The 22,512-nt window shown below is 38.7% G+C and overlaps 1 protein-coding gene across 3 annotated transcripts; it reads left to right on the forward strand.

Annotated features, from left to right (window-relative positions):
* Window positions 1-235: 235 nt before the first annotated feature.
* Window positions 236-21,976, forward strand: LOC100442745 (zinc finger protein 160). Of its 3 annotated transcripts, none has more exons than XM_063720271.1 (5): window positions 236-264; window positions 1,257-1,342; window positions 7,981-8,107; window positions 8,635-8,730; window positions 12,601-21,976. In XM_063720271.1, exons 2-5 carry the CDS (start codon window positions 1,328-1,330, stop codon window positions 14,445-14,447), a joined length of 2,085 nt encoding a protein of 694 aa, XP_063576341.1. In that variant the 5' UTR covers window positions 236-264; window positions 1,257-1,327; the 3' UTR covers window positions 14,448-21,976. The 3 variants fall into 3 exon arrangements, with proteins under 3 accessions (XP_063576341.1, XP_054397189.2, XP_063576340.1); XM_054541214.2 differs by having other exon boundaries at window positions 249-285; XM_063720270.1 differs by lacking the exon at window positions 236-264 and adding an exon at window positions 366-445 and having other exon boundaries at window positions 8,632-8,730.
* Window positions 21,977-22,512: the final 536 nt, after the last annotated feature.

The raw sequence follows: 22,512 nt of genomic DNA on the forward strand, positions 1-22,512 counted from the left end.
GAAACAAAATAAAACAAATAGACCTCAAAGCATTAGAAAGCGAGAGGAAAATACGGATGAACAGAAGGAACATCGTTATCTGCAAGCAGCGAGCGTAGGAGCGAAGATGGCCAGGCCCCGCCGGATGCCAAGTGCTTTTTCCTGGTCCCAGCCTCTCTCCCAGCCCCGCCCATCTCCGGCCGAGGCCCCGCCCAGGTCCCACCCCTATGTCGCGGCTCCCATTTGCGCACGCGCAGTTACTTCCTAACCCGGAAGTAAATATAGGTGAGTGAGACACCAGGTCTGGTGAGTAAGTTTCGGATTTTCTGTTTCAAACCTGCGAGTCGCGGCCCCACAGTCCTTGTCCTCCACATCTTCGGAGGTCTCGGGTCTCTCTAGGACGTTAAAATCACTGCACCCGCTTTCCCGCCCATAGAGCGCCACCGTTGACGTGAGACGTTCTGAGGTCTGGTAGCGCCGCCACCGGGTCCGGGGGTTCCGTGTCCTCTTCCTATTAAAATTAGTCTAACGTCCATAGCCTCCTCCTGCTGTTCTGACTCCATCAATGTAGAGACCCCCGCGTCATTTTCTTATTTTAAACCCTTCTCTGACGTCCCTTTCCCCGCCCCCTTCATCTCCCTCCCTGATCCAGGGAGAGGTGAGGGGGCCTCTACTCGGCATGGGCTTCTGGCAGAGCCGGGTCCGTGGCTTGAAGGGAAGCTCAGTTCAGCCCATATTTCGCGGCAGCGGCCAAATATGCGGGCTTCACAAGAAGGGCAGCGAGTTCTGAAACAAGGGGTCTTGGAAAGCTCACTTATGGGTCTCTCTGTCCCAAATCCCTCCTGTTGCAGTGGGCAGAAGAGCACTGTCGGTTCCACATGTTGGGGTTCTCCCTGTATGTGGTGGTGTCGCACAGAGGGGGCATATTGAGTTTAAGCATTAAATAGCTTTTTTTTTTTTTTTTTTTTTTGAGACGGAGTCTCGCTCTGTCGCCCAGGCTGGAGTGCAATGGCGCAATCTTGGCTCACTGCAACCTCTGCCTCCCGGGTTCAAGCGATTCTCCTGCCTCGGCCTCCCGAGTAGCTGGGATTACAGGCCTGTGCCACCACACTCGGCTAATGTTTGTATTTTTAGTACAGATGGGGTTTCACCATGTTGGCCAGGCTGGTCTCGAACTCCAGACCTCAGGTGATCCGCCCTGCTTGGCCTCCCAAAGTGCTGGGATTACAGGCGTGAGCCACCTCGCCCGGCCTAAACAGCCTTTTTTCAACTCTCAGGATTGACTTCTCAAGACTGCTGTTACCTGAGAAAGAAGCCCAGAGGAAGAGGAAAGAAAGGAGAGTCCGAAATGGCTCTTTCCCAGGTAAAAGCCATATTGTTTGCGTTTCTTTCTTGAAATGCTGTTTTTCTGGACTTGATAGTCTTCTCTGACTCTGAAGTATTCTGCCTGATAGGTTTGCTCACACTCATCCTTGCCTTCCTTCGGTCTGCCCTCATTTCTAGAAGATTCCATCTCACAGTGATCCACTGACATTGAACTTGTGAAGGGTCTTAATTTGGGGAATCATTCTGGGAGGAGTTTTATACTCAGGCATGGATCAGAGACTAGGAGTCCTAAGGTGTCAGTGAGGTTGCGCAAAGGGCATTGTTGTACAGGTTGCATGTGAGTGCACTGTCAGCTCACTGGAGACCAGCAGTAAAAAGAACTGCACAGTATGTGCTGTATTAACATGCAGAAACTGCTGGAAATTCCGGAAAATAAAGCTGTTAAGGGAAAACCTGGTCTCCCTTATTCCCTTATTTTACAATATACTTGAAGCCAAACAAGTGAGTAAATGTGTCTCTGGCTGTAAAATATTAATGATTTGGACTAGAATGGAAAGTTCCGAAACAGGTATCAATGACAAGAGACTATTTTTTCTATATATATATATATATATATATATATATATATATATATATTTTTTTTTTTTTTTTTTTTTTTGAGATGAAGTTTCACTCTGTCACCCAGGCTGGAGTGCAGTGGTGGCATCTTGGCTCACTGCAACCTCTGCCTCCCAGGTTCAAATGATTCTCCTGCCTCTGCCTCCCAAGTAGCTGGGATTACAGGCATGTGCCACCACGCCTGGCTAATTTTTGTACTTTTAGTAGAGGCGGGGTTTCACCATGTTGGCCAGGCTGGTCTGGAACTCCTTACCTCAAGTGATCCACCTGCTTCGGCCTCCCAAAGTGCTGGCATTACAGGCTTGAGCTACCACACCCGGCTTCTGTAATTTACTTAACAGTTAAGAGGTTCTTTAAAAGGATTCATAGCACATCCATCTCCTGAAGACTCTGGTGTTTATGCAGAGACTCTTATGCAGCAAGTGTTTTAGATAAAAAATTTCCATAATTCTGCCAGGACATTGGAGCAAAGAACTTTATCTTTGTCAACAGAGAGGCTGGAGCCAAATTTTGGTTCCACCAATTGTTACTAAATATTACATTTATTTAAACATTACGTGGCCTATCTTTGTTTTGTGGTAAAATTCCAAACAATGATGCAGTTAGGGAATGAGAACTACAGTAGCGCCCTCTATCTGCAGTTTCACTTTTTGCTGTTTCATTTACTCTTAGTCAACATCAACCTTGGTCTGAAAACAGGTAAATATTGTGCAGTTCAATGAGACATTTTGAGAGAGACCACATTCACATCATTTTTATTATAGTATCTTTTAATTGTTCTATTTTATTATTAGTTATTGTTGCTAAACTCTTACTGTGCCTCATTTTATAAGTTAAACTTCATCATAGGTATGTATGTATACGAAAAAACATAGTATATTGTAAAATTTGCTACCCTCTGTGGTTTAAGGCATCCACTGAGAGTCTTGGAACTTATCCCTGCAGATAAAGGGGGGGACTACTATAAAACATCCCCTTACGTAGTCACGATTGTGGTAAGTCACGATCGAGACTGTGGAGTCTCGCTCTGTCACCCAGGCTGGAGTGCAGTGGCAGTATCTCGGCTCATCACAACCGCCGCCTCCTGGGTTCAAGTGATTCTCCTGCCTCAGCCTCCCAAGTAGCTGGGACTACAGGCGCAAGCCACAATGCCTGGCTAATTTTTGTGTTTTTAGTAGAGACAACGGGGTTTCACTATGTTGACCAGGCTGGTCTCGAACTCCTGCCCTCGTGATCCACCCACCTCGGCCTCCCAAAGTGCTGGGATTACAGGTGTGAGCCACCATGCCTGGCTGGTAAAAAATTATTTTTAAAAAATTAGTTAAAAACAGAACAAAACAAAACATCTCCTTTGTCATGCCCTTCATGATCACTCACTGTCTTCATTCAGAATCACTATCTCCAATTATGTGGCGAGATTAAGTGCTGCTCTTGTAAAATGTATTTACCTATCAGTAAGTGATTTTAGTTAAAATTCCTCAGGGACAGTTATGGGTTTTTGTTTTGTTTTTTTGTTGTTGTTGTTGTTGTTGTTTGAGATGGAGCCTTGCTCTGTCACCCAGCCTGGAGTGCAGCGGCGTGATCTCTGCTCACTGCAACCTCTGCCTCCCGGGTTCAAGCAATTCTTTCACCTCAGCCTCCCGAGTAGCTGGGATTACAAGTGTTTGCCACCAGGCCCGGCTAATTTTTTTTGTGCTTTTAGTAGAAACAGGGTTTCACCATGTTGGCCAGGCTGGTCTCGAACTCCTGACCTCAGGTCATCCGCCTGCCTTGGCCTCCCAAAATGCTGGGATTACAGGTGTGAGCCACCGTGCCCAGCCTATGTTGTGATATTTTATTCTGTGCATATACCTTGGGGTTGTTTTCATGTTAGTAAAAAATAGACGTAGCTTACTTTTTTAGATCCTCACTAGAGCATTCTCTGAGTTTAGACACACTGCACGTGTCCTTTTCATATTTTTGCCATCATAGCGAATGTTAGAGTGCCTGCCTCTGAGCAGGTCAAACTCTTTGTAGAAGTCTGAGAGTTTTTCTCTTTGGGCAACTTAAGACATAATTACTGAATCAAGGATGATACATTTCATATTTTGATAGATTGTGACAAGATACTCTCCCCCAAAGCTGTAAAGATAATCTTCCAATCACCAACATGTGAGATTTAAGCAAAATCTAGTACAACATACCATTCGTATTTTGATTATTTGGGGGAAAATGTCCACTCTTTTTATTTCCATTTTCCAGCTACTTGTGAGTCTGAGTAAGTTTCACTGTTTTATAGAAATGCAAAACAGATTATCATATTTTGCTCAGTTTTCCTTTGACATATCTTTAGGCACTTTTATATTCTATAGTTTAATTCTTTATATATGCCCTGCTATCTTGTATAGTTTATAATTTTTTGCAGTTACCTGTAGTTGGGTCAAGCCTCACCTGTTAGGGGCACAGTCCTTCCCAAGAATGCCCTCACTTTGGACTCTGGCCACGAGTTCTGAAGTCCCTAGGCCACCTTCACATACAACCAGCTGGCTACAAATTCAGGGATTTTTCATCATCCCTAGATTCAGTAATTCACTAGAATGACTCAGAACTCAGGAAAATGCTATACTTATGATTATAGTTTTATTATTGCAAAAGGATACAAATCAAAACCAGCCGAAGGGAGAGAAACATAGGATGAGGATGAGTCTGGGAGGGTTCCAAATAGGAAGCTTCCATCATCCTCAGGGACACATTACTCTTCTGGCATTTGGATGTGTGATAATAGAGTATTGCCAGCCAGAGATGATCACCGAAGCTTTGGTGTCCTGAATTTGTATTGGGTTTCATTGTGTAGGCATAACCGATTGAGTCATTGGCCATGTTATTGAACTGAATCTCCAGTGCCCTCCCCTTCTCAGAGGTAGGGCTGATGTCACTGGCTCAAAGCCCCAGTCCTCTAATCATATGGTTGGTCTTTCTGACATGGCCAGTCCTCCATCCTGAGTCTTCCCATTAGCATGAACTATCTAGGGCCCACCATAAGTCACCTTCTAAGCTTAAACTTTCAGGGCCTACCATGAATAGCAAGGACACTCCAATCACTAGGGAAGTTCCAGTAGTTTACAAGTTAATTCCCAGAAACTGGGGACCATGTCTGGCCAAATGCTCTATTACACGGTAATGAAGCTTAAGTCTTTCCTTCACACGGTCTGCCTTTTTGTCTCGTTTTGGGGATGCCTCATCTAGTGCATGATTACAAAATGTTGTATTCCATTTAATCCTAATATTCAAAATTACGTTTAAGTGTCTCTTGAATTTGGATTCTTTGGATGTCTTGGAACTTTTATTTCATTCATTTAAAAGTTTCAGACAGTGTATGTCATAATAGCTTCCTTTGTAATTTGGCACCCCCTCCCTTTTTTTTCTTTTAAAAATTATGTTGGCTCTCCTAAATACAGCAGAAACTTTTATTTGAAATCTCCACATTTCTTTTAAGTTTGGATGGCTCTTAATTCTTGTGATTACTAAGGTCTTTATATCGCCAAACCTTTCAAATAAGAACTATGTTTATAAGAATTTGATTGTGTCTTTGTTATGTCCTTCAGTGACATTTTAGGATTTCTTCACATAGGTCTGGAAATCTGTTTTAAACAAGTGTCAAGCTATATTTGCTGATGGGGATACAGACTATAGACAATTTCTTTTGTTTGTTTTGTTTTTTAATTGCTGTCACTAAAGAAGAAAGTTTGTTCTCAGTATATTCTTATTAGTTCTTACAGTTAAAACACCTTTTTCTAAGTTGCAGGCATACCATCTGTGAATAATATCAGCTCCAAGTCTTCACCTCTATTTTTGTCTCTCTTCCTTTTCCCTCTTCTGCTGGTCCCGCCCAGGCATCCTGTGCCATGGCAAAAGGCAGGAGTCCTGGCCACGACCTTGGTCTTGGCCTTTCTTTCGCAGAGATGCTTTCATTCTTAACTCCTGATTGTGATGTTTGCTGAAATTTTCTTGCTTAATAACACTTCTTTTAATTTTCATTTCATGGTGAGTTTTAATTATCCAGCAATGTTTTCAACAATCTACTGCTTTCATAATTTTTTTCTATTGTAATCTATTAAATTAATGTATAAAATCAACATTTTCTAATCTTTTTTAAATTGGTAGATAACTCCATTTGGCTTGTGTTAATAAGTATCTAAATTTAAATGGATAAAATTGTATTGATATTTGTATATATTTAATGGAGTTGTAATTAAAGTTTTCTGTATTTTTAATTTTTGTTTAGTTTTTTTTAAAACTAGGCTTACATAGAATAATATTGACAGCAATCCAATTAAAATTAAATACAATTTATAAATGTTCATTTAACCAAAAATACTATGTTGTTATTTGTTCACATGAGTGAAAAAAGGTAGCTCAAATATTCATCCAGACTGGGTACGGTGGTTCATGCCTGTAATTCCAGCACTTTCGGAGGCCGAGGTGGGCAGATCACCTGAGGTCAGGAGTTCGAGACCAGCCTGGGCAACATGGCAAAACCCCATCTGTACTAAAAATACAAAACATTTGTTGGGCATGGTGGCAGGCACCTGTAATCCCAGCTACTTGGGAGGCTGAGGCAGGAGAATCACATGAACCCAGGAGGCGGAGGTTGCACTGAGCCGAGATCGTGCCATTGCACTCCAGCCTGGATGACAGAGTGAGACTCCGTCCCCCAACACAAAAAAAAATCATCCAAAAATACTTGTCATTCAGAGACAACTTTTACTGAACGTGCACGTTTATATGTGTACACATGTATAGGAGCAGAAACCTATGTTGTATGTAAAAGACAACATCATTTAATAAATAAGTTTTATATTTAACCTTTGAGAATTTTTTTTCTTTTTTTTTTTTCTTTTTCTTTTTTCTTTTTTTGAGACGCAGTCTTGCTCTGTCGCCCAGGCTAGAGTGCAGTGGCGTGATCTCGGCTCACTGCAACCTCTGCCTCCCATGTTCAAGGGATTCTTCCACCTTAGCCACCCGAGTAGCTGGGATTACAGGCGTGCGCCACCATGTCCGGCTAATTTTTTTTGTATTTTGAGTAGAAATGGGGTTTCACCATGTTGGCCAGGTTGGTTTCAAACTCCTTACCTTAGGTGATCTGCCTGCCTCAGCCTCCCAAAGTGTTGGGATTACAGGCGTGAGCCACTGCGCCCAGCCAAAATTGGTCTTAAATGTTTTCTTTGCCCTTAAATGTTTTCCTTGCCCTTAAATTTGTTCTGCACTATCGCAGTGAGTTAATAGCAGTAAGAATAGCAGTAAGTAACATCTGTTATGTACATGCATGTGTGTGTTCCTATGTAATGACTTTTTATGCAGTTCCATATTGTTAGCCTTGAACTTGTTTCAAGTTTTCTCAGGAAACTATCAACATACCTGTAATATTTTATCTGTTACTTGTGTGATTCTCTAGGCTCTAAGTTAAATTCTAAACTTGTACTATCTGGTTCAGGTGCTAGCTCTGCCATTTCTTACCTGTTTGACCTGAGGTGAGTTTCTTAGAATATCTGTGACAAAATTCTTTCCTCTATAAGGTGGCAACAGATATTTCTCTAATGTTATTACACAAAATAATGTACATTTAGACTAATACCTAGCACTTGGTAAGTGTTCAAAAACTTTCAGTCACTGCCATTATAATCATCATCACGAATTGTTCAAATCTGAACTTAATGATACCATGACTTTGCAGTCCCTAAAGATACCACTCATGCTCTAGGTCATCAGAGAAATTGAGTATCATTGGTGGGTAGAATGCAGTATTTAGCACTTCTCTACAGATCACATTGTGATGAATTTTTTTCATTTGTGTATTCTTTTATTGTCCACAAAATTGTGAAATCCACAGTGATTTTGTAGATTTCATGTCCTCTGGTTGAAAAGTATAATAAAATTAGGGATATATAAATTTTCAAAATTATCTTACCCTGGTCTCTGGAAATACTACTGAATTGATCCTTACACCTCTCTTCTCATTTTATGTGAAGATAAGAGCCTTTCCCATGTCCACTTGGTGAAATGTGTTTTTCATTACAGGTGCTATTGACATTTGAAGATGTGGCCGTAAAATTTTCTCAGGAGGAGTGGGAATGCCTGAACCCTGCTCAGAGGGCCTTGTACAGGGATGTGATGTTGGAGAACTACAGAAACCTGGGCTCCCTAGGTGAGGATGACTTCTTTCCTGAAGTTAGGATCTGTCTTGTGGATCTTGCATTTTCCCTCATGAGTGTGTGGGGAGCCCTGCTTTGCTGACTGAGTTTCAGATCCTTGTTTTTAGGGGAACCATTGAAGCCATGTTGATTCAGAAAAGAAAAACTTAATCTAAACACAGCTGCATTTAGAAACAATAATAGTGAAAGAAAAGATTCATAATGCGACATCTGCAACCTTCGCCTTTCTTCAGTCTACCCACTTCATACTAGATTAGTAATGCTTCTAAAATCAAAAACCTTGTAGCAAAATTTTAAAATATCTGATTCCCTAGTTTTACCTTCATGTTTTGATTCAGTAATTCTCAGGAGGAGCTGGATAACTGTATATTTGAAATATTCCTTAAGCATTCAGAAGGAAGCAGATAGTGAACAGATTATTATTTAGATCCAGGTGTAACATTTTCTCTACTTAACCAAGGGCTGGAATAGCATTCTGAAAAAGCCACTGCACATCATACTCATTTTTCCTTCTAAGCAGGGATCTGTCTTTCTGGCTGGAATATTATCTCTATTTTGGAGCAAGGGAAAGAGCCCTGGACTATGGAGGATGAAATGAAAATAGCAAAAAGATCAGGTAGGTGGGAAGATATCAAAGGTGTCACCAGGTAGGAGCTCAGATGAGCAGAAAGGAAGCTGCTTCATTATATGCTGTGTTGGAAACTCTCCCTAAATGAGAGAGGTCTGTGAGGAAAGGAAAGCTGAATTGTTCATCCCATGCACACACCATTGTTTATTCTCCTTCAACAAATATGATTTTAATGCCTCAGATTGAGGGAACTTAATCAAGTTAAATGATGCCTCCATTTTCTTTAACTCTACCCTAGTTTGTTATGTCTAAGCTACTGCTATTTTCATCTTGCACATTTCCATGCAATTTCATTTTATAAATGAACTTTAAAACATTTGTTTAATCATTTGTCACATAGTTTTGATTTTAACACTCAGAATTCTGTTTTATATCTGTAGTTTGTGGAGCTGTTGGATCAAGCTGTTTTATATATTTTACAAGATATCCTTGGCTCAGCAATTGTTAAATATAATTTGTTGGATTTTATTTGCATTTTACTGACTTTGTATATTTTAGTATAAATGCTTTATTTTAATACATAATCTTATCTAGACTCATCATGCACATCTTAATAAGCTAATATTTAAATACCTCATTGTATTATATTGGGAACTCAGCCAGTCTATTCCAATCCATATACATGGTTATCACTGTTGGCTTATGACGTTTGTATATTCTGCTTGTGTAATTTCCTAAATTTCTTCAATTAAGATTTTCTTGATCCCATCTTCCTAACTGAATTCCATGAAAAGTTCACCTGATCCTGTTGACTCACATCCCATGCCCTCCTTTCGTTCTCTGGTTATTGTGGGCAGTTGCTGACCACCTGTCTGCACATTGCCCTCCTCCATGGCACTGCCAAACACTGTTTCTACAATCACCTATGCTAACACTGCCATTCCCCTCTGTGGGTCATTAAGCTCTTTGCCCCTTGAGGTTGCCTGTGTTCTTCTGATAAGGTCATTATGAAGTCAGAATTTATTAAAATTGGGTAAGTGCACATTAATTTCCACTGATTTCATAGTAAGAATTATTTCTCTACTAATACATGTAGTAAGAGCATGCCTCACCTCATAATCTCATCATGCCAGGATTGTGTTAAGAAAGACCCAAATGTATGATTTCAGATAATGAGAAGAGGCCAGCCAAAGAAACGCCATTATTTTTATATAACAAACAAGGAGACCATGCCTCAAAAAGCTTAACACACCAAAGTTGATAAATTTATATTTATAAACTATGTAATTAATAATTTAATTAGCATGTTACTTCTTTTTACCTAATGCGATCACATCATGTCCTCCCCACCATCCCCCCATACCTGCCCCCGCAATTTCAGACCTTGATAAAAGCCTGCTGCTAACTTTGTTTCCTTCCAACAAACCTCTCAGTTCTCCCAGCAGGGATTCATCGTCTTGCACTGTGGCCGCCCCCACTGCTATATTCTTGACAGTTTCATTGCATTTGCATGTGTGTTTACAGAGTGAATTCATCCATTCTTCTCTTGAGGAGCATTTCCAGAATTTTCCTTTCGGTACCTACTGAGAACATTCTTATACAACATATCATAGAATATATATGTAGGACTCACTCTCTTAAATGTATGCCTATAAATAGAAATCTAAAGATAATCATTTTGATAAATTTTAGGGCAAATATTGGAATCAAGGTAAAACCTGTCTTTCTGCTGCATCACATTTCCTCCCCTTTTAATCTCTTTCCACCACAGTCATGGTATATTTTCTACAGAGTGGCTCAGCGTTGTGCCACTTGCAAAATCAATTCATCTCTTCTTCTAAAATAAGGATGTTTTTACTGCCGTAATACAATCTATTCCCATAAATTCACCAGCACAAGCTCTGTTTTTCCACCTTTCCTCAGATTGTCCATTGATGTGGATGGAGTGCACTCTTACTTCTTAGCATATTAACGTTGAGCCTCTGAATACCCAGATTTCCTCAGAACCCCGTATCACCTCCTGTCTCCACACTACATAAAGAAAGATCCCTGCTCTTTTAACGGCCAGGTTGCTCAGGATAGCAGTGTAGTCTGATAGGTGTCTAAGTAATAAATCAACGTGACAGAGTGGTGGCTCAGATGCCGCTATCCAGGATGGAGAGCTCAGAGTAACACTATTAGTTCTTGTAATTTTCTTGAAGCATTTCTTTTTGTGCTCCTGGAAGTTGCTGTGACCTTTGTCCTTACTTCCTGAGTGGGCAGTGGTATTTGGTGCTTAAGAACAGCTGGTCTGACCCTTCAGGTCCGAGTTCCAATCCTGGCTCTCGTATTTACTTTCTGTGTGAATTAGTGTTAGATACATAAACCCCATGGGCCCATTGTTTTTATCTGAAAAGTTGTGATAATTTTTCTTGAGAATGTTTAAGTTAAAGCTATCTGAGGGCTTAGAACACTGCGTGGTACGTAGTAAGAACTGAAAATTTACCTTTGTTTACTAAGATTTACAAGCTTTCCCTTACGTTTATTTTGAGCTTGAGCTTCACCTGAATGATATCCTATTTTCATTTTGTAATTTGTTCCATATCAACTTTGCCTCTGACCTTACTTGATAAATTTTCAAAACATACACTTTTTATTTCATGTATTTTGTGACTGTAGAATTGGATTATAAAGGCTGCTTCATAGTTAGGAACTTGCTCTACTTAGTAAGCTGGCTTTTACTTAGCTGAAAGCATAAAAGCATAATTGTGATTTAATTGCCTTCCTCAATTCTTTTTTGTTGTTGTTGTTGTTTGTTTGTTTGTTTGTTTGTTTGAGATGGAGTCTCCCTCTGTTGCCCAGGCTGGAGTGCAGTGACACGATCTCAGCTCACTGCAACCTCCACCTCTTGGGTTCAAGCAATTCTCCTGCCTCAGCCTCCTAAGTAGCTGGGATTAGACACCTGCCACCAGGCCCAGCTCGTTTTTGTATTTTTAGTAGAGATGGGGTTTCACCATGTTGGCCATGGTTGGCTACTTTGGCCTCCCAAAGCACTGGGATTACAGGCCTGAGCCACCATGCCTGGCCCTCAATTCTTAATCTCTTAAAATATTGTGTATTTCTCTGAACCAAAAATTTCAAAAGTCTGTGGTTCTCTACATATTTTCCAATTCTATTATACGCTCCTAGAGAAGAAATCCATTCCTTTCTTCCGAAAGAAGAATTCCTTAGAATTTCACAGACTATAATATTTTATAATTATACTTATTTACCTTCTGGATTTTATCGTGGGTTTCTAACATGTTTGATATATTTTATAACGATTTCTAGATAATGGTTTTTCAATATTATGTACTATGACTGGTGTGCAAATTTAATGTTGCAAAGTGCCTATTGTGCACAGGTATAGATAGTTTTATTAAAGGAATTCAGAAGAAATTTGTTATTCTTATAATGGTTGGTATTTTAAGTTCTTTCTGATTTTCCCGGTGCTATTTTTATTTTGCAGTTATAGATTGCCATTTATTATCTTATTAGATAAGTTTGTTGTAGATTACTTACCATTATAGTATACTATACTTTAGCCTTTATTTGGGGGCAGTACAGCCACCTGTCTGCTGCCAATTGGTGTGTGCTTTGGGGTGGTGACAGAAAAGATACCTCTTGTTTCAGGGCCTGTGTAAATTTTCGTACTGTAAGTAGTTTAGTCGTAGGGTATTAGAATGAGGGTTTTGCAAAACTCACTTGAACTGCATTCAGTCACCCTTTCTTTATTGAATAATCCTATTTCTTTTGTGTTTTTAAACATTTGTAGACCATGGTTGAGAAGATTTATAACTGGGTTTATTAGAAGTATTTTGGTGTAATATATTTTTCTGTATAAAATACTAATTTTCCAACTCTAGTTAATCGGAAACTAAGGTTTTTTGTATCTTTCAGATATTTCTGCTAAATATGTGATGAAGGAATTTTCACCAAAAAAGAATAGTAAGGGAGAATTATTTCAAACCCTGATATTAGAAAGACATGAAAGATATGACATCAAGGATTTTGATTTCAGGGAAGTCCAGCAAAATTTGCGTAAGTTTGAGAGTCCGTGGGGCTATGATGAACAAAATGAAAAAGGATTGACTACAACTCATAACAAAAATCTCACTGGTAGAAGAGATCAACAAGATAACAAATCCTGGAATAATTTCCCACTAAAGCAAGGTGTTTCTGTAAGAAAAAGTACTTATCAGTATTATAGACATGAGAAATCACACATAAGGTATTTATTAAAACTAAAATATAAAATACCCTATACAGGAAACAAATGTATAAAATGTTTTGAAAACAGGATTGGATTAAGCTTTCAGTCACATCTGGCTGAGCTTCAGAAACTTCAAACTGAAGAGAAAATTTATGAAAGTAATGAAGTTGAAAAGTTTATCAACAATCATTGTTCCTCTGCTTCACCACTTCAAAGAATTCTTCCTAGTGTTAACAACAACATTTGTAATAAATATGGGAACGTTTTTGTGCATCCTTCATTGTTGATACAACGTCAGAAGACACAGATTAGAGAAAAACCTTACAAATATAATGACTGTGGGAAGGCTTTTAGAGAAGGCTCAAACCTCACAAGTCATCAGAGAATTCATTCTGGGCAGAGGCCTTACAAATGTAACAAATGTGACAAATGTTTTAACTGCATCTCACACCTCACTAGTCATCAGATAATTCATTCTGGGAAGAAACCTTACAAATGTAATGAGTGTGGCAAAGCCTCTACCCAATTTGCAAACCTTTCTAGACATCAGAGAATCCATACCAGAGAGAAGCCCTATAAATGTAATGTTTGTGGCAAGGGCTGTAGTCAAAATTCAAATCTTGCAAGTCATCAGAAAATTCATACAGGAGAGAAGCCCTACAAATGTAAGGAGTGTGGCAAAGCCTTTTCTGAGCATTCACACCTTACTCAACATATGAGAATCCATACTGGAGAAAAGGCTTACAAATGTAATGAATGTGGGAAAACTTTTAGAGGAAGCTCAAATCTCACTATTCATCAGAGAATTCATTCTGGGCAGAGACCTTACAAATGTAACAAATGTGACAAATCTTTTAACTGCATCTCACACCTCGCTAGTCATCAGATAATTCATTCTGGGCAGAAGCCTTATGAATGTAATGAGTGTGGCAAAGCCTTTACCCAATTTGCAGACCTTTCTAGACATCAGAGAATCCATACCAGAGAGAAGCCCTATAAATGTAATGTCTGTGGCAAGGGCTGTAGTCAAAATTCAAATCTTGCAAGTCATCGGAAAATTCATACAGGAGAGAAGCCCTACAAATGTAATGAGTGTGGCAAAGCCTTTTCTGAGCATTCAAGCCTTACTCAACATATGAGAATTCACACTGGAGAGAAACCTTACAAATGTAATGAATGTGGGAAAACTTTTAGAGGAAGCTCAAATCTCACAAGTCATCAGAGAATTCATTCTGGGCAGAGGCCTTACAAATGTAACAAATGTGACAAATCTTTCAACCGCATCTCACACCTCACTAGACACCAGAGAATTCACACTGGAGAGAAACCATATCAATGTAATGTATGTGGTAAAGTCTGTAGTCAAAATTCAAACCTTATAATTCATCAGAGAATTCATACAGGAGAGAAACCTTACAAATGTAGTGAGTGTGGCAAAGCCTTTATGGAGCGTTCAAGCCTAACCCAACATGAGAGAATCCATAGCGGAGAGAAGCCTTACAGATGTGAACAATGTGGCAAAGCCTTTAACTAGTCCTCTAACCTTGTCATACATCAGATTATTCATACTGGAGAGAAGCCTTACAAATGTAATGATTGTGGCAAAGCTTTTAATGTGTGTTGAAGTCTTACCCGACATCAAAGAATTCATACAGGAGAGAAACCTTACAAATGTAGTGAGTGTGGCAAAGCCTTTATGGAGCGTTCAAGCCTAACCCAACATGAGAGAATCCATAGCGGAGAGAAGCCTTACAGATGTAAACAATGTGGCAAAGCCTTTAACTAGTCCTCTAACCTTGTCATACATCAGATTATTCATACTGGAGAGAAGCCTTACAAATGTAATGATTGTGGCAAAGCTTTTAATGTGTGTTGAAGTCTTACCTGACATCAAAGAATTCATACAGGAGAGAAACCTTACAAATGTAATGAGTGTGGCAAAGCCTTTACCCAATTTGCAAACCTTACTAGACATCAGAAAATGCATACTGAAAAGAAACATTGTAAAGCTAATGTAGCAATTCTTCTGTCCAAAAATCAAGTGTTGGGGATCCTCAGATAATTCATGGTGGAGAGAAAACTTACAAATGTAATGAGTGTGGCAAAACCTTTAACATGTGTTCAAGCCTTACAAGACATCAGAGAATCCATACTGAACAGAAACCATGTGAAAGTCATATATTTGACAAAGCCTTTAACCAAGGCTTACACTTGACATCAGAATATTCATTTTTGAGAGAAATCGCATAAATGCAATATGTATGGCAAGACTTCTATCCAAAGCTCAAACCTTTTTTTAGGACTTGTACTGCAGAGAAAACTTACAGAATGAATATAATAAATGTAGTAAGCTTTTATAAAATGCTCATAACTTTGGGGTCATGAGAGAATTCTGAGAGAAAACATACAAATGTATTAAATATGGCAAGGCTGTTAGACAATGGTCTGACCTCAGGATTCAGCAAATAATTTATATTGTAAAGAAACCTGACAAATGTAATGATTGTGGTAAGTTGTTTATCAATTTTGTCACTGCTCATAGGTTCTCTTTGCCCACTGCAGAGAGTCACTTTACTAAATGACGCAGTGTTATTGTAATATAGTTTTATAAACACAGAGCTGACTAAACAGAGACTGCAGTTTTATTATTCAAATCAGTCTCCCAGAAAATTCAAAGGCTGGCTTTTTAAGGGGTAATTTGGTGGGCAGGGGGCTAGGGAGTGGGGAATGCTGATTGGTTGGCTTGGGGATGAAATCATAGGGGATGGAACTGGGTTCTTGTTGTCTTCATTTCTTGGGTGGGATTGCAGTACTATTTGAGCCAGTTTGCTGGTCTGGGTGATGCCAACTGGTTCAACAAAAATGCAAGGTCTGAAAAATGTCTTGAACACTAGTCTTAGGTTTTACAATAGTGATGTTAGAAACCTTGTGGCTTCTGGCTGCATGACTCCTGAGCCATAATTTTTAATGTCGTGCCTCATTTTTTTAGCTTTACAAAAGTATTCTGGTTGTTAGACAAGGAAGGGGTTGTTTCAGGAAGGGACTGTTATCGTTGTCTTAAAATTAAACTATAAACTAAATTCCTCCTGTAGTTAGTTCAACTTACACCCAGGAATGAACAAGGGTAGCTTAGAGGTTAAAAGCAAGATAGAGTTGGTTGGGTCAGATTTTTATCTGTCATAATTTTTGCAAAGGCAGTTTTAGTTTCTCATAATAGGCTACCTGCCAGAGAAACCATACTAGAGGAAAGTAAGTCCCTAGTTCTTCTCAAACATTATCCAAGATAAACTCTAGAGTAACTAAAGATCAAAATCATAAGACCTGTAATGGCTGTCAAAGTTACCAGGATACCAATGGGAAGGTCCTGTTACCTTCATTTTATTAACTATTTTTATTCAATTATTTGATGTTTCTTGAAAAGTCTATACTACTATTGATTTTCAGCCTGAGGTTTGAAATAATGTTCATGGTATACCTTCATTACAGTCCTTTCATATGTCACCATGAAGGTCTCTGGAAAGGGTTCAGTAAGATAAAAGAGCCTACTTTATTAGGTGGGGTTCATTTATACTCAATGTTTCCTGGAAGATCAGTGAATTTTAAGGTACAATATGGTATAAATTTTAATGAAAGCATAGTGGATGGCAGATAAGAGAAGTAAACCCATGATTGAAGTCACTGTGATTAATGTGTGTGTTAAACTCCAAACTTCCTTATATGAGAGATGAACACTTTGGGTTATTAGAAAGGATTGCTGTACTAACTGACCATGGATCAGAAAGTGCAGGTGAATGCATTGAGAGGCAGATTTTCATGGGAGGAGAAAAATAGGTTAATAGGATCTGCTTATATGGCAGAAATAATGAGCAGAAATGAAGAATGCACTCTCCTTTGAAAGGAAACAGCTGTTTTATACCAAATATTAATGAAAAAAATCTCATTTTTGAAAGCTGAAAACACCAACTATCGGATAAAAGTCTTTATCCAAAAGAACCACAGTGGAGTGTGCGTGTGTAGGATTTACATTTTGCCACTGAAATTGCATTTTGTTCTTTAGAACGTGTCATATCTCATTTTAATAAAAATAAATCATTTTCCCATATCCCTCAGTGAATCATGTTCTTTCCATCAACCCACACCCATCTCAACTCAGTTGTTAATCGCAAACACTGACAATACATTATCAGGCTCTCAGGGTTGAATGGTATCTGTAACAATTTATTTCTGTGGTGGTATTAAACAATATGCACTTTGGGGAATATGTATACTCATAATTTGCATTTGAATTCTTTTTTACACACTTTGTATCTTGGATGTTTATGTTGTTATAATGAAAACAGAATAGCAGTGCCATTTCAGACTGTGCCTTCCTAACTGCTGTTGTACTAGTCATGAATGTATACCATATGATTACATTTCCACATACTTTTTTGTGCCTAAATAAGACCCATGTTGCATTTGTCTTGATGCGGTGATTTACATGAGGCAAAAAAAAAAAGTGTACTAAGCATATGACAGATTGTTAGGATTTTTTTTTAATTGGGGAATAAAGAATAACATTTTCTTCCCTTTCTTGAAGCTTTCACTGAAATATTAGAAAGGATCAATGTCTTAGTTAATGAGTTACCCACTAAGAGTGCACATTAAGGTGCATTCACATTTAAGGTGTATTTTTTTTTTTTTTCTTTGAGACAGGGTCTCACTCTGTCTCAGCCTCTTGAGTAGCTAGGACTACAGGTGTGTGCCACTATGTCTGGCTAATTTGTTTTGTAAAATATAAACATTTTATAAATTATAAATATACAACTTCTGATTGCCTTGCAGAAGTAGGATGGACCCCCATCCAAAATTGGCTCAGGTGTTGAGTCTGATGACATGATACACACTCTGAAAGTGCATGAAAATGTTTAGTTCATAATGTGGCGTTTCTGGGTAGAGCAGGGGAGGCATCTCAAGCTGTTCCAGAAATAACCTGAAAGCAACAAAAGGTGCAGGGTTATTTTTATAGTGGTTAGGGAGTGGGTTTTATTGTGGTTAGGGTACCTGAATGTGGTTTAAACTTCCCACCAGTGCCAAAGAAAGCACACATTCTCTTAGAAGATGTAGGGTAGAAGGGGAAGAGGGATAGGTGAGGCTCAAAAGCTTTTAGTTGACAAGTATTTAAACAGTGAAATCAGACTAATTCAACACTGAATGCTTACTTTCAAAGTTCTCGTTGGTTGAGAAAGGCGATTTTCATGCTAATACCTGTACACATTTTTGTCTTGCACACATAGGAGCCTTTTCACATGGTTGTTGAGAGTGTTTGTGAAATACTGTTTGGATAAATTACGCTGGATATTTTTGTAGTAGATTCATGAAAATTAATATGTAGAAATGTTTATCAGAAAATATGACAATTACTAGAGGAGCAATTTTCCAAAGGTTGTAAAAATCATGATTTGAGATTATGGTAATACACCTTTAATTGATTATTCTTTTTCAGCTGCAGTAAAATTCTTTTTTTGTTATATATATTTTTTCTTATTTTCCCCCCTACATTTTTTAAAATCAATTTGCATATTTAATTTACATGTCATCCCTATATTCAGTAAACAAATTTGGAGGATACAAGACCAAGGGATTGTTTGGAAACTTTTATGACATTAAAAAAAGTACATAGAGCAAAGGTAGATACAAAATAGATGCTCTGTAAATGTGAAGGAAAATGGTCCCTCAAGTCTTTACTTCAGTGAAAGAATTGGAATGATACAAGATGATGAACTTAAATATTATAATGTGGAGGTAAGAGACCCGCTGCTACGTTGAAAGTCTCACTGGAATTCTGGGAAAACAGTGTGCTTATTTTACCTAAAATTATCTTTCAAATTTTCCTCCTTGTCGTTATGATTACTATCCTCTCTAGCCTCAGTTATTGCAATGGACACTGGACCCTGTATCTATAAGGTTTTGCAGACCAGGGTCAATAAATTGGCATACTTTTATGAATTCAATGTAAAGACATTAGATACTTTGTTTTATTTATATATAATTCACATACACAAAATTGACTCTACAATGCACATTTCAGTGGGTTTTAGTATAGTCACAGATTTGTAGAACCGTCAGCACTAATTCCAGAATATTATCATCATCCGTGGCAAAACCTAATACCCTTTAGTAGTCACTCCCATTCCCACCTCCACCGCAGGAGACCTCTGATATGATTTATCTCTATGTTCCTATTCTGGGCATTTCATATAAATGTAACTACATAATATATAGGCCTTTTTGTCTACTTTTACTGAGTATGTTTTCAAGGCTTATCCTGTTACAGATATCAGTGTTTCTTTTTATGGCTGAATAATACCTCATTGTATGGAATTCTCTGCATTTTTTTTTTTTTTTTTGTCTGAGATGGAGGCTCTCTCTGTCCCAGGCTGGAGTGTAGTGGCAGGATCTCAGCTCACTGCAACTTCTGCCTCCGGGGTTCAAGCTATTCTACCTCAGCCTCCTGAGTAGCTGGGATTACAGGCGCATGCCACCACGCCTGGCTAATTTTTGTATTTTTAGTAGAGACTGGGTTTCATCATGTTAGCCAGGCTGGTCTTGAACTGCTGACCTCGTGATCCTCCCGCCTTAGCCTCCCAAAGTGCTGGAATTACAGGCGTGAGCCACCACGTCTGGTCAATTCTCAGCATTCTTTCTATCTCTCAGCTGCTATAATGCTGCTGCAAATATTTACAGACTTTTGTGAACACATTTTCAGTTATCTTGGTTATATTTATAGGGATGGGATTATTAACTCATAAGGTAACTCAGTTTTATCTTTTTGATGAACAACTTTTTTTAAGGAGCTGTTTTCTTTTTGTTTGTTTTTGAGACAGAGTCTCGCTCTGTTGCCCAGGCTGGAATGCAGTGGCATGATCTCTGCTCACTGCAAGCTCCACCTCCCAGGTTCATGCCATTCTCCTGCCTCAGCCTCCCGAGTAGCTGGGACTACAGGCACCCACCACCATGCCCGGCTAATTTTTTGTATTTTTAGTAGAGACGGGGTTTCACTGTGTTAGCCAGGATGGTCTCGATCTCCTGACCTCATGATCCGCCCGTCTTGGCCTCCCAAAGTGCTGGGATTACAGGCGTGAGCCACTGTGCCTGGCCAAGGAGCTGTTTTCTTAAGCAGCTGTACCATTTTACATTTCTACCAGCAATGCATGAGGATTCCAGTTTCTCCAATTCTTCATCAACAGTTGTTGTTTTTCATCTTTTTGACTATAGCCATCCCGGTAGATGTGAAGTAGTATCTCATTGTAGTTTTGTATTCCTGAGTGACTAATGGTGAGCATCTTTTCATGTGTTCATTGCCATTTGTATATCTTGTTTAGATAAGTATTCAAATCTTATGCATGTTTTTAAAATTTTTTTGTCCTTTTGAGTGGCAATGATTCTTTATATATTCTGGATATAATATCCGTATCAGGTATGTGATTTGCAAATATTTTCTCCCATTTTGTAGATTGTCTTTTCACATTGGTAGTGTCCTTTGATATACAAGTTTTAACTTTTTATGCAACTTGATTTACATATTGGGCCATGGGGAGGGTTGTTTGTGCTTTAGGTGTTGTATCTAAGAAACCATTGCCTAACCTGCTAAGGTCAGGAAGATGTACACCTATGTTTTCTTATAAGTGTCTCATAATTATTGCTCCTATATTAAGTTCTTCAATCTGTTCTAAATTACCTTTTCTATATGATGTGAGGTAGGGGTCCAATTTCATTCTTATCTATCTGGATATTAGTTGTTCCATGTATTCAGTATTCTTGAGCATCAAAGTTCTTTTACTAGATTTAAAAAAATCATTAAAATAACCTTTCATTGAGATCAAATTGTAGGAGAACCAATGGACCATGCAACCAATACAGTAATGCTAGTTGAGATAATTAGAATTTGAAAACATAGTATTCTTAGGGATTGTATCTGTCTGTGTTTGACCAGATAAACACATAAAATATTTGAGTGTAAGAATTATATTAAAAATTAAAGCAAGGATTTTGGAGGAGTTTCAGCAGTAAGATGTATGAAGTACTCCAGCTTGTAGATCACAGCTGTAATGACTAGCAAGTATGTCCTGAAGCACCAGGGTGGGTAGAATAGCTAAAGATCATGGAGATGTCTGAAAAGTGAGTGCTTCTGACTGCCTTAAATGTGTACTTAGTGCTGGTGGAGGTAGGGGGTGTGCAAAGTCTTTTATCTGGTCTCTAGTTTCTCCTGAGACTAATGTTCATGTCTGCCTTCCACATTCCAAACAGTTTTCTCTCACTGGCATACTTAGTTAAAATTATATGACATTTAAAAGGGAAAGTATGGCTATGGCAGACTAGGTCAAGGGATAACAGGATAGGCAATAGAAGGGCCAAAAGATATGGGGAGAGGCTGAGAAGATACACTTGTGTGGAACACGGAGTTTTTTTTAAATAGCTCATATATACTGGTGAATCATGTGCCTGAGAAAACTCTTAAGCTGTTATCTTTGGATGATCTTTAGGCTCAACTCAAGCAGAATGTAAAGGGAAAGGCAGAGTTGTTAATGGCCTGGCTAAGCATTGACAGATTGCCCCTACTCAGAGCGAATCTGCAAAAATTGAGAGTATTTTTTCTTTTTTTCTTCTTCCTCTTCTGCTCCTCTACCTTCTCCACCTACTTCTCCTCCTCCTCTTCCTTCTCCTCTTCTTCCTCCTTCTCCCCCTTCTACTTCTCCTTCTTCCTCCTCCTCTTTTTCTTCTTGCTCCAGGCATTCAATGAGATCTGTGCTGAGCCCCAATATGACTATTACACTAATGAAAGAGACTGCAGTGACCACACATGACCACAAAGAGAGTCTTTACAAAAGTAGTTTATAAAAGTCATTAAACAAATTACAGCCCACAACAAGTAGCAATGACAAACCCTAGAAAAGAGGAAGACTATGATTCCCAGAGTTCCACTGCCCAGTTCTGATCAGTAACAATAACAAAATGACACATGCAAAGAAACACCAAAGTATGGCCCATTCACAAAAAAAAAAAAAAAAAAAAAAAAAGAAACTTCAGAGGATTCCAAGACATTGAATTTACTAGACAAATAAATGAATGATTTAAACATGTTCAAAGAGTTAAAGGAAACCATGAAGAAAGAACCAAATGAAATGAAGAGGATGGTGTTTCACGAAGTGGAGAATATCCACAGAAATAGGGAAATTTTAAAATGAAGCCAAGTAGAAATTCTGAAGCCGAAACGTACAGTAACTGAAGTGAAATTCACTAGACCTGCTCTGCATCAAATTTGAGCACTCAGAAGAAAGAATCAGTGAACATAAAGATAGATCAATTGATATTATTGAGTCTTGGAGGCAGAAACAAAAGAAGAAAAAAAAAATGAACAGAGCCAGAGCTCATGAGGCCTGTGAGATCATCAGTCATTACCAAGGTGAGTGTTTTGTGAATCTGCAAGAAGACAAGAAAGACAAAGGCATAGAAATAACCTTACGTTGGAATAATGGCAGGAAATTTATCAATTTTATGGAAGTTGTGGATATACACATTGATATGGTTTGGCCCTGTGTCCCCACCCAAATCTGATC

This window comes from Pongo abelii, chromosome 20, assembly GCF_028885655.2.
Source record: "Pongo abelii isolate AG06213 chromosome 20, NHGRI_mPonAbe1-v2.0_pri, whole genome shotgun sequence".
In the NCBI taxonomy this organism is placed as follows: Eukaryota; Metazoa; Chordata; class Mammalia; order Primates; family Hominidae; genus Pongo; species Pongo abelii.